Source organism: Pristiophorus japonicus, chromosome 24 (assembly GCF_044704955.1).
Source record: "Pristiophorus japonicus isolate sPriJap1 chromosome 24, sPriJap1.hap1, whole genome shotgun sequence".
In the NCBI taxonomy this organism is placed as follows: Eukaryota; Metazoa; Chordata; class Chondrichthyes; family Pristiophoridae; genus Pristiophorus; species Pristiophorus japonicus.
In genome coordinates, this window is record NC_092000.1 from 4,274,826 (window position 1) to 4,287,597 (window position 12,772).

The 12,772-nt window shown below is 47.0% G+C and overlaps 1 protein-coding gene across 1 annotated transcript in view; it reads left to right on the forward strand.

Moving 5' to 3' along the window:
• Positions 1 to 12,772, forward strand: part of LOC139238010 (voltage-dependent P/Q-type calcium channel subunit alpha-1A-like) — a 587,825-nt gene that overhangs the window by 395,260 nt on the left and 179,793 nt on the right. The window contains 4 exon segments of the mRNA XM_070867408.1: positions 3,322 to 3,460; positions 5,977 to 6,106; positions 8,479 to 8,538; positions 11,162 to 11,268. Of these exon segments, the coding sequence (XP_070723509.1) occupies positions 3,322 to 3,460; positions 5,977 to 6,106; positions 8,479 to 8,538; positions 11,162 to 11,268 (436 nt within the window).

Sequence of the window (12,772 nt, forward strand, 5' to 3'; positions counted from 1 at the left end):
ATAGTGAACTAACATGGTGCTCTCTATCAGTTTGCTTTTACACTCCTTGAATGCTGTATCGCATTCTTCTGACCACTTCCAATGGACTTGTTTTTCAAAAGTTCATTCAGTGGATGTAATACTGTAGCCAAATTTGGTAGGAACTTCCCATAATAGTTCAAAAGACCCAAGAATGAACAAAGTTCAGTGACATTCCTGGGAGTGGGTGCATTTCTGATCGCATCCAATTTTTTCATGATTGGATGTAAACCATCTTTGTCTACTCTGTACCCTAAGTACTCCGCTGAGTTTTTAAATAACTCATACTTACGAGCAGACACTCATATGCTGTGCTTCTCTAGCCGTTTGAGGACTTCATTCAAAATGTTATTATAAATTTGCCTATTTGGTGCTGAAATTAGTATGTCATCCAAATAACATACTACTCCTTCAATACCTTGAAAAATCTGGTTCATCACCCCTTGGAATATGGCAAGGGCGGAAGACACTCCAAACGGTAGCCTATTAAATTGATATAGGCCTAGATGAGTATTTATAGTCAAACATGACTTGGACTCCTCATCTAGTTCAAGCTGTAAGTAGGCATTCATAAGATCCAGTTTTGAGAAGATCTGACCACCTGTCAGTGTTGTGAACAAATCTTCTATATTTGGCAATGTATTGGGGACATTACCCTCTAGAACCTGGTTTACAGTTACCTTATAATCACCACACAATCTTACCTTACCATCGGACTTAGGTACAACAACAATGGTTGTAGCCCAATTACATCGATATACCTTACATATAATGTTCTCAGTCTCTAGTCGTTTGAGTTCTTGCTCAACTTTCTCCTTGAGTGCATATGGTACGGAACGTGGCTTGTAGTAAACCGATCTAGCGTCCTTCTGTCCCCTGACACTCGCCTTGAAGCCTTGGATCGGACTGCCTGTTTCGCTGAACACCTTCGGATACTTGTTGATAACCTCATCCGTTGATGAAAATCTCGCTTCCACACAGAAAATCTTACTCCAATCCAGCTTCAGTGAGCTCAACCAATTTCTTCCTAGTAAGGCAGACTTGTCTCCTTTCACTACTATTAGAGGCAAGTTCTGAAATTGATCTTTATATTTCACCGGTACGGTGATACGACCTATCACAGGAATTTTCTCTCCCGAGTAACCTCGCAGCTCTATCTTGGATTTCTCCAGTTGAAAATCACGCAATTTGTCGAGGTACAGTGACTCCGGTACGACACTCATGGATGCACCCATGTCAATTTCCATTGGTATCTTGAATCCCGCAACATCTATGTGGATTTTGATGCTTTCCGAATTGCTGTCTATTAACCTCGTGCTCCTGATGACATGTAACTCTAACTAATCTCCTTGTCCTGTTGTTGTTCTTCAAAGCTATGTAGTTTCTTTGGATTTCTACTCATAGCTTTGAACGCTGGACTCATAGCTTTGAAAGCTGATTTACCCTTCAGTCGGCATGCCTTTTGCAAGATGCCCAGTCTTTCTGCAGAAGAAACACTCTGCATTCACGTATGGACAACTTTGAGCAATGTGTTGTCCCAGGCACCTAGAGCATGATTTCGATGCTCTGTTAGAATTTCCAGTTTCTGAGACTTTGGGCCATGCAGGTGATTTACCTCGGTTGACTGACGACCGTAATTATTATTTAATTCTCGGGAATTTGTTCTGCCATGCTCATCGACCTCGCTGTCTGACAAGAACTCTCAAAAGTCAAGTCATCCGTCGTCAATAACTTCCTTCTGATCGCATCATTTTTCACCCCACAAACAAAACGATCCCGTAATGCTCGGTTTTGAAAGTTTCCAAAATTACAGTGCATCGATAGCTTTTTTAATGCTACAATGTAATCACTGATACTTTCATCAGACTTTTGATTCCGAATCCCAAAACGATAGCTTTCAGCAATTTCTAACTGTTTGAGGTTATGGTGCTGCTCCAGCTTCTTTACAATCTCTTTAAGCGTTGTGTCCTTTGGCTCGTCAGGCACAAGCAGATTTACAAGAGTTTCATACAATGCCGGACCTGCCTCCGATAAGAAGATCGCTTTCTTACGTTCCAACACAGCCCGGTTTTGGACTGCATTGTCTGGAACTTCGATTATGTTATTTGCAGTGAAATACATTGCTAGCCGATCCACATACACTTTAAAACGTTCCCGGTTGCGTCTATATTCTTCCAAATGTCCCAATACACCTGCCATTTTAATCTCTAGCTGTTCACACCGTGTGCTGTATTTTACCTCGCATTTTGTAGCTTTTTTTCCAAAGACAGAAACTTCCAAAGTCTCTCTGTCGGCTGGCTGAATCCTTCACCAACAAAATGTAAGCTTTAAATCATCCGAAAAATCCCATCTCAGTCGCCAAATGTGATATATTCACAGAGCACAGCACACACAGCTTCCTGAAGTCTCCGGAAATCTGCCTGGTTCTGTTTATTATTAACCCTGCACTTGCAGTACACAATATGTCCACATCCACAGTGTGGAGCTACAAACATTACAAGCTTACAGACATTGCACTTAAAATGATGAAAGGGTTCGACAGAGAAGCTGTTTCCTCGAGTGGGGGATTCCAGAACAAGGGTGCACAATTTTAAAATTAAAGCTAGGCCATTCAGGACTAATTCAGGAAGAATTTTTCACACAAAAGGTAGTGGGAATGCGGAATTCTCCCCCAAAAGGCTGTGGATGCTGGACATGATAATTGAAATTTCCAAGACTGAGAGTGAAAAATTTATATTAGGTAAAGGGGTCAAGGGATAAGTAAATGGAGTTGAGGTACAGATCAGCTGTAATCTAATTGAATGGCAGAACATGGTCACTGGGCTGAATGGCCTCCTCCTGCTCCTATATTGCTAACAATCGCCCCTTGTGGTGAGATAGCAGAGAATCGTGCCACCGTAACCATCCTTTCTGAAAGGCAAGGTGATCTAATTGAGGTGTTTAAAATGATAAAAGAAAGGATTTGACAGAGCAGGTATAGGGGAGGCTATTTCCTCTGGTGGGGGAATCCAGAATAAGGGTCATAATTTTAAAATTAGAGCCAGGCCGTTCGGGATTCTGTTTGCTTCCAACTAATTATTATCATTGTTTTGTTCAAAAATAATACTTGTCAAAGTAAAAAAGCGAATAACTTCAGGCGGGGAAAGAAAATGTAAGCCATCCAAATTGGTCGCTGGATTAGGCCATACCAGGTTGGCTTGTCTAACGAGCTCAAACAGATGGCATTCCATTGACATCGCAAACAGGGACAAGCGTGTAAAAGGGAAACCAAGAATTGGATCTATTTTTTTATTTTTTTTTCAGTAAACAAAAACGCAAACACAGACGCTTTGCCAAAAAAGGAAGAAGAAAAGAAAGAAGAGGAAGTGGAGGAAGATGACGGGGATGGACCAAAGCCCATGCCACCCTACAGTTCCATGTTCATATTGAGCACCACCAATCCGTAGGTCACTCGCAAATACTTGTGAGAACTTGGACTGCTGAAAGTCAAAACTTTGTTTGTCTAGACGTGTCCAGTTGTATTTCCCAGTCACACTTATTTACAAATATTTAATTAATGGAAAAGAAGTTGCAATTTTTTGAATGTACATTGAGAAACCTAGATGGAGAGTCAGGCCCAGAAATTCCCACATCTGAAAGGATAGGCTCGAGGAGCTCGCGATATTGGGCCTCTGGCCGCATTATTGTTGAACCGGCGAGCTGCGGACAGCAACAGGCGTCCCTAGGCAGCTCGCTGCCCCAAGTGGGGTCAAAATTCAGGCCACTGCACTGACCCTCGGGTAAGTCGGCAAAGAGGACAAAGATCACAAGAGGAATATGGATGAGGAAGGACATTTAGGATATCTCAGCTCATCCACCCCCGCAGCACAGCAAGTAATTCTTAAATCATTTCCGGGCTTACCTCCTCTATCCATCTACATTCCAGCTGTTGGTCATTCTTTGTGTGATATCAGCCCGAACTTTGAACCTGTCTTGTCTTACTATTGTAAGTCCCAGCAAGTATGAGGGAAATTCTGTTCAGAACGGCTCAGCAGCAGTAGGGCCTCACTGCCCATTTTGGCCCTCTGATCTGTCACTGACGTGCCTGATTTCAGGCAGGAAAGTGACTGTGACAAGTCAGTCAAAAAAAAACTTGCAATAAAAGGAAGCTTCTTGGAAATAGTCAGAGAGCAGTAAAAGGAAGCAATAGACCGTGGCTAGCACTCTTCATTAGTAATGCAACGGGAATGGTGATATCGAAGATGTCACTAAATGTTACCTTAACAACTCACCGTAACACAACAGCTACCCAACAATTGTAAAAAAAAGTTGTCATTATAATGCCTGGCATGAAAGGGTTATCCTGTGAGGAGAGATTGACTAGATTGGGCCTATACTCTCTGGAGTTTAGAAGGGTGAGAGGTGATCTCAGTGAAACATGTAAGATGCTGAGAGGTTGTTTCCCCCCCGGGCTGGAGGGTCTAGAACTGGGGGGGGTCATAGTCTCAGGATAAGGGGTCGGCCATTTAAGACTGAGGTTCTTCACCCAGAGGGTTGTGAATCTTTGGAATTCTCTACCCCAAAGGGCTGTGGATGCTCAGTCGTTGAGTATATTCCAGACTGAGATCGATAGAATTTTGGGCGCTGAAATTGCCCCCCCCCCTGCTGAAAACGCGGCGCATTTAGCCTGTTCCAGCTGATTTTACCGGTGGGGTAGCCTCTTGAGCGAAATTCCGCTCTTTGGCTTTTTTTTCCAGCGGCCCAGAAGTCGGTCATAATGGGGGGGGCGGATGTGCAGTGTTGAGCAGAAGTTGGCACACTCGAGGGGCGGAAGTTGGGGGGGGGGGCAGGTGATGTGTCCGTCGCTGTCACTCATCAGCCAGTCATCACGCTGTCACGTCGCCACATCTCTCCCCTTCACTTAAAGGGGAGAGCCGCAGCGATTCTTTAGTTTCACTCCGCTGGGTCACCAGGGAGCGTTTGGGCCACCAGCGGCCTGGCACCCAAGTTGGCGGCCCGCCCGAACCCTGTGGGCATAACTGTCAGCCAGCCACGGCAGTCGGCCGGCAAAAAAAAACAAGATGGGGGCCATGGCGGTGCACCCTCCTCTTTAATGGCAGCCGCACCCGCCGTTTGGCAAGTACCCCCAAGCACAGCGCGCCGGCAGAAAAGGCTGCCGGTGGCACCGAGCGACAGGAGCAAGATTTTCTCCGTGGAATTTTGCCATCGGTGGGGGTGGGGGGGGGGGGGGGAGCCGGGGGCGCACTCTGATGACACACTTAGGACGGATTGGCGGCAGTGGAGCGCTATCGGGGGAGCGGGTCACCGCCGCGATACCGCAGGAGCGGAACTTTCAAAATGGCAGCCCTGCCAGGTAAAATCGGCGGCCATTCCACTCCGCAGCGTGGCCGCCCGTCGATTTCCGGTGGTAACAGGCCTTAAGGGAAGTGGCAATTTCAGCTCCTCGGACTCTCGGGGAATCGAGGGATACGGGGATCGGGCGGGAAAGTGGAGTTGAGGTCGAAGATCAGCCGTGATCTCATTGAATGGCGGAGCAGGCTCGAGGGGCCGAATGGCCGACTCCTGCTCCTAATTCTCATGTTCTTAACACATTCCCGATAGCCACCATTACCAGCTACCAATCTTTCCTTCTCCTCCTTAAGCCTCCCTGCTGCTCACTGGCCAAGGCTCATGTATCAACTGCTTTCTCTCCACTCAGCTGCAGTGTTGTTCTCCCACCTGCTCCTGAACTTCTACTCCTTCGGCCTCAGGTTGCTGATGGTAGAGGCAGCGGTGGAGGAACATACCTAGTATAAATGCACGTTAAGTCAGTTAATGATCACACCCATCAATACATTGATATTTTTTTATGACAGTTTGGTATTTGATGGACTGGTTAATTTGTTCTAGTTTATAAAAAAGCTCCAGCGATAACCCACAATTGCAATGAACCTTTTTATTTTAAAACTTTCTCGACAGACTACGCAGAGCCTGCCATTACATTGTAAATCTACGCTACTTTGAAATGTGTATCCTCATGGTCATCGCAATGAGCAGTATCGCACTGGCTGCAGAGGATCCCGTCCAACCAAATGCCACCAGAAACAACGTAAGCTGACACTTTTGCCTTTTTAGTCAAATATTGATCACTGTATTTCAGGTAGGTCACTGGTGCATTGGAGGCAGTTTAGACAAGAACAGTGAGGGCGATCCTGAATGTAAAAGGCGGGGATAAAGTTACGAGTGCATGTCCAATGGCTGGGAAGAGTCAGTAGACCAAATGTCCTACTTACGTTTCTAAGGGCTCAAATTTGCCCAGGAGTTGCTCTGTTTTTTTTTGGAGCAACTTGATTTTTCTGGAGTATCTTAAAAATCCCCCATTTTGCACATTCAGTTTGAGCCAGTGAGTTAGTTAGGATTTTTTTCGTTGTTTTTTTTTCAAAAGGGGGCGTTACCAGCCACCTATTCCCGTTTTGGCCTTTTAAGCCACTTTGGGCGGCTAATAGTTGCTCCAAACTAACTTAGGCCAGCGTACGTGGCCACTTGTGGCCGCACAGAAAACCCTTGCAGAGAGTTAAGAAATCAGCCCAGGTGGGTACATCGGAGGCCATTCGGCCAGAGATAGGGACAGGAAGGGAAGCGGAGAGGACCTTGCAAAGCACTAAACAAAGCACAGCAACATTCAAGAAGTCAGTGGGCCGGCCGGCGCGGGAGGCCACTCGGTCGGGGATAGGTGTGGGACGACCGGGGAGAGCACAGGGAATTGGCCACAGGCTCACAGAAGACACCGGCTGGCTGGGCTGCAGGAATCAACCTCACTCATGGACAGCAGGCCGGCCAGTGCGAGAGGCCACTTGGCCGGGGATAGGTGCGCGACTGCGCATGCGTGAACGCTCTAATGCGCATGCGGAGAGGTGCCGGCACTGTTTCCCGCACAGGGCCATAGCTCCGCCCCCTAATCGACCGGCCACGCCGCGCCAAGCCCCGGGATGGGCAACACAGCGGCCAGAATCGGGGGGGAGATTTTTTTTAGGCGCCGTTTTCAGCCCACAAAATCGCCGCATCTCTGGTGAGTGCGCCGAAAAAAAACGGGTGGGCCAAATTCGAGCCCTGTGTCTCCCCCTGGTGGCTACTTGGAGCAATGGGTTACACTTCCTTTTATCTCGAGGTTCTGGATTTCACTTTTGACCAGAAGTTCTCGACAGAATGCACACAGCCTGTGTTACATTGTGAATCTATGCCCTCTCTCTCCACTGGCTCTGATCTCTTACACAATGTGAGTTTTGGCAGCTTCAAGCCAGTCCCAAACTGGTGTGGATCCAAAGTGCGAAATGCTTCCTAATTTTGGCACTGCATTTTCTATATCGTTCGGGATGTCGGGGGATCACTGCTGTGGGGAATTAAAACATTTCTGTGGGGGCGGGGTGGGGGGGGGGGGCGGTGCACTTCTGAGCTGGCACCTGAGACACTTGGTCAGGGCAGAGTAAAGGGAGTTTTACTTTGAATCTAAACTTAGTGTGCCTGGCTCGGAAGCACTTGGTGCTGATTAGGTGCTTGGATTGGCAAGTTGTTACGTAGCCTAGCAACACTGCTTGCTGATTGGGGAACAAACCTCTGACAACCAGGAAAAAAGTGTCTCTGGTCTCCATTTAACAGCTCTTCCCCCCCAACCATTAAGACTGAGATGAGGAGGAATTTCTTCACTCAGAGGGTTGTGAATCTTTAGAATTCTCTGCCCCAGAGGGCTGTGGATGTTGAGTCATTGAGTATATTGAAGGCTGCGAGAGGTAGATTTTTGGACTCGAGGTGAATCGAGGGATATGGGGATCGGGTGGGAAAGTGGAGTTGAGGTCGAAGATCAGCCATGATCTTACTGAATGGCGGAGCAGGCTCGAGGGGCCGAATGGCCGACTCCTGCTTCTAATTCTCATGTCCTTATTATGTTCCACGGTGCAACTCTTCAGTAGACCCGCTCACTGTGCCACCAATTGTCTGCATTCCATTTAAATTACCTTATTATCCCCACTATCTTTTAGGTTTGTGTAATCGAAAAACCTTCATGAGGGGGTTTGAGCTCATAAGGGTTCATTCCACAATCGTGTGCTTCCAGTGAGGAAGCCACACTCAAACGCAGTTGTGCATTGGAGACAGAACCACAACACCGTTGCCCCAATTCTCCAAACCGTGCCTCTAAGTGCTATTTCCTATTGGGAGGAGTTGGGATGATGCCATGGTTGAAAAGAGTAACAGAGGAGACCAAGCAAATTGAGAAGTTGGGTGACACTGAGCTGGGGTTTCAAAAGCCTTTCGTTTGTAAGAGGGAGGGAGGACTGAAGGATGTGAGGAGTGTCACAATTACGAGATCATGGGAAAAAATGAGACAGAGTAGGAGATATAATGATCATTCTTGATAATTATTCTCAGTGACTAGGCCTGTGCAACTTTGTTTTCGCTCATTATTTTCATTCATTCTTTCCACAGGTTTTAAGATACTTTGACTATGTATTTACAGGAGTCTTTACCTTTGAAATGGTTATTAAGGTAAGTAGGCACTGCCCAGTGAGTAGCTGCGTCTTGTAGAGCAGGAAGGTCCCAAGTTCAACCCCTGGTGTGGGCTGAGTTAACGATCACAGCCGGCCTGGGTTAGAGAGGGAAAACCTGCCAGAGATATATTCCCTAATTGCCTCTGACCTGATAGAGGTCTTTAAGATTATGAAAGGGTTCGATAGAGTAGACATAGAGAAGATGTTTCCTCTTGTGGGGAGATCAAAACTAGAGGCCACCAATATAAGGTAGTCACCAAGAAACCCAATGGGGAGAAACTTCTTTACCCAGAGAGGGGTGAGAATGTGGAACTCGCTGCCACAGGGAGGGGTTGAGTTGAATAGTATCGATATATTTAAGGGGAATCTAGGTAGGCACATGAGAAGGATATGTTGATAGGGTTAGATAAAGATGAGTAGGAGAAGGCTCATAAATGCGGCATAGATAAGCTGGGATGCATGGCCTGTTTCTGTGTGTAAATTCTATGTAACCATAATTATTCGGGGACTGTTGATGTCAGGGAAGCATAAGATTGGGATCGCTTCTGATGTGACTGCTCACCTGTGATCAAGTAGCCAGCACTCACAGGTGAAGCATGGTCACTTGGCTGTGGTACTCGAAGGACAGGTAGCACATGGGAATAATCCCAGTGAGGAGTTGGCTTCTTCAAGAGCAATAGGGAAGAACATTTGGGGAGGAATATAGAGGTTTTGAAGAGATGAACTGCTGCTCTGTTGAATCTTGCGTAATAATGACTAAACTTTGACTGCCAGATTCTGCTGATGGCTTTAAGAAATTTAGTATAACTGGTATATTTTCTGTGACAGCGAGTGATCCAGAGCCCCAGCAAGGAGGGAACAGGTATGCAGGTAGTTTACAGGCAGTACTAGGAGTGGTTTCCTAACAGTGACTATACTTCAAAAGTACTTCATTGGCTGTAAAGCGTTTAGGGACATCCTGAGGTCGTGATAGGCGCTATATAAATGCAAGTGCTGAGGGAGCGCTGCACTATCGGAGGGGCAGTGCTGAGGGAGCGCCGCACCATCGGTGGGACAGTACTGAGGGAGCACCGCACTGTCGGAGGGGCAGTACTGAGGGAGCGTTGCACTGTCGGAGGGGCAGTACTGAGGGAGCGCCGCATTTTTGGAGGGGCAGTACTGAGGGAGTGCTGCACTGTAGGAGGGGCAATACTGAGGGAGCGCCGCACTGTCGGAGGGGCAGTACTGAGAGAGTGTTGCACTGTCGGAGGGGAGTACTGAGAGAGTGCTGCACTGTAGGAGGGGCAGTACTGAGGGAGTGCTGCACTGTTGGAGGGGCAATACTGAGGGAGTGTTGCATTGTCGGAGGGGCAGTACTGAGGGAGTGCTGCACTGTTGGAGGGGCAGTTCTGAGGGAGTGCTGCACTGTTGGAGGGGCAGTACTGAGGGATTTATTGAATTCCATTTCACAACTTGCTATAATGAAATTTGAACTCATGACATCTCGGTTGCTAGTCTAGTACTATACCACGAGGCTATCCATCTATTAGTATTTAAAATTATGAAGACGTGGAATCGGCTAGAGAGAAACAAGCTGTTTCTGTTGGTTTAGGAGTCCAGAATTGACCAGAATCTTAACTGGATCAGCCACATAAATACTGTGGCCACAAGAGCGGGTCAGAGGCTGGGTATTCTGTGGTGAGTGTCTCACCTCCTGACTCCCCAAAGCCTTCCCACCATCGACAAGGCACAAGTCAGGAGTGTGATGGAATACTCTCCACTTGCCTGGATGAGTGCAGTTCCAACAACACTCGAGAAGCTCGACACCATCCAGGACAAAGCAGCCCGCTTGATCGGCACGCTACCCACCACCTTCAACACTCACTCCCTCCACCACCGGCGCCCCCTGGCTGCAGTGTGCACCGTCTACAAGATGCACTGCAGCAACTCGCCAAGGCTTCTTCGGCAGCACCTCCCAAACCCGCGACCTCTACCCCCTAGAAGGACAAGGACAAGGGCAGCAGGCGCATGGGAACACCACCACCTCCACGTTCCCCTCCCAGTCACACACCATCCTGACTTGGAAATATATCGGCCGTTCCTTCATTGTCACTGGGTCAAAATCCTGGAACCCCCCCCTCCCCAGCCCTCCCCCAGCAGCACTGTGGGAGTACCTTCACCGCACGGACTGCAGCCGTTCAAGTGGCTCACTACCTTCTCGAGGACAATTAGAGATGGGCAATAAATACTGGCCTTGCCAGCGAGGCCCGTATCCCACGAACTAATAAAAACAAATCTCAGCTGGGGTAGCGATAGGGAAGCTACAGGTGGCCTCAGTACCCTGGGCTCGGGAGGGAAAATTAGCCGGAGTACCCGCTTCACTCTGCTATCAGCAGCGGAAAGTGGGAGAGGTTAGCGTTTCACTGCATGAATGTTGGTCCAATGAGAGGACGCGCTGCTCTTCAAAATAGAATAGTCTGCCAGCACTCACTGTCTCTGAGACTTGGAGAAGGAGTCGGGCATGGTGAGGCTGCTGTAATACCCCAGCAAGAGTCAGCACCTTTGAGAGAAAAGTAGTGAAGGGAAAAAATGTGAATGTGATCGTCAAGTGCCATTTATTTCTTTCCTCTTTCTGTTTAAAGATGATTGACCTTGGCTTAGTCCTGCATCAAGGAGCATACTTCAGAGACCTGTGGAATATTCTGGATTTCATCGTAGTCAGTGGTGCACTGGTGGCTTTTGCCTTCACGTAAGTTTCTTCCTGATCTCATGTGCCTGCTTGGAAGGGTTTGCTGCCTAGGAACTGTGTATGCAGCGCATTCATTTTTTCTCAGTCTGTCACTGAGAGGCACGGTATGTACACTCTGCTAGTATCTCTATGCTTGCAGAGAGAGGACATGAAATGCATGCGGTCTGTACTTAGCAACTGTTCTCAAATTTTAAAGTTTTCATAAGTGTTCAATACCAGATTGGGGGTGGGGTGGGGTTTGGGAACAGGTTTGAACAGCAGTGTTCCTTTGACAAGCGCTAACAAGTTTAGCGCCCTGTAAATACAGTGAACACAATAGAAATTGCTGTTAATGATGATAGCGAATAAAAGCTTAACGAGTTCATATGGCATTCCTATGTCCCATATTTTAACAGAAGTTAAAGAGAGGAATTCGTACCTTCATTAAGACACTGGACAGAAGATTGTCACATAAATATGTTAAATGGTCTTCTGCCATAAGTCATTTCTGTTGTAATACCAGTGTTCCAACCCAAGTATCTCAGCCGGTACATGCACTGAGCTATGCAGGCAAGAAAGATCCCAGGGTCCATACTGCGTTGGTTGAACGTATTTAGGACAGTGGTGGGGGTGGGGTTCCATTGGCCTTACGGACGGCTCAAAAAATCAGCTGGTGTTTGAGCTCCTCATTATCATTCAGTGACTGCTGCTAGTTTGGGTGTTGACCTCAGCTGCGTTGACCACTCACAGTTAAGGCACTCATTGCCCTGCTCCGACAGGAAGACTGAGCACTTTGTTGAGATACCAAAGGACAGCTATCGCCCGTACAACTGTAACCCACCATAAGTCAACATCCTCAGGAGAGGAAGGGATTAAAATTGGAAGGGAAACCAACCATAGCTGTGGACAATCAGGTCAATAGTTAGCCAACAATTTTAGGACTGGGCTGCCAGAAAGTTCATTGAGGCCAAGGGACAAGAAATTAAACCACTCTTCTCTCGTCTTGAGTTAGAGAGGATATGTGTCCTGGTATTTTTTGCTCACTTGGGTACCCTCCCCCTCCTTCCCCTCTCCTTCCCAGCGATTCTAGGTATTTGCATATTGAGGTGGGGAGATAAAAAAGAAAAAGACATTACATACACTTGTGAAAACGCTGAAAATTGTGAAAATCGCTAAGTAGTGAATATAATTTCAAAGTTGTTTCTGAAAGCATTGCCATAGAAACATAGACCATAGATCAACTGCAACAAGCTTTTCACTATTGGTTGAGGCTACATGTGATCAGTCCACTTCAACCAATAACTACACAAAGTATTCTTTAAAAATATCCTATTCAAATTTCTGTAAATATCTCTTTGGGTGCAGTTCAGGCCTTCCATCATTCTTTGTTAATTCCATGCCCACTTTCCCCATTTTTGAGTTATTGATCCCTATTTCCATACCTCTTATTCCTATCATTTCCTACCTATCATAACCATTTAACCATGACTCTCCTCCAGCAACAGAGACAAATGCCCGAAGATAA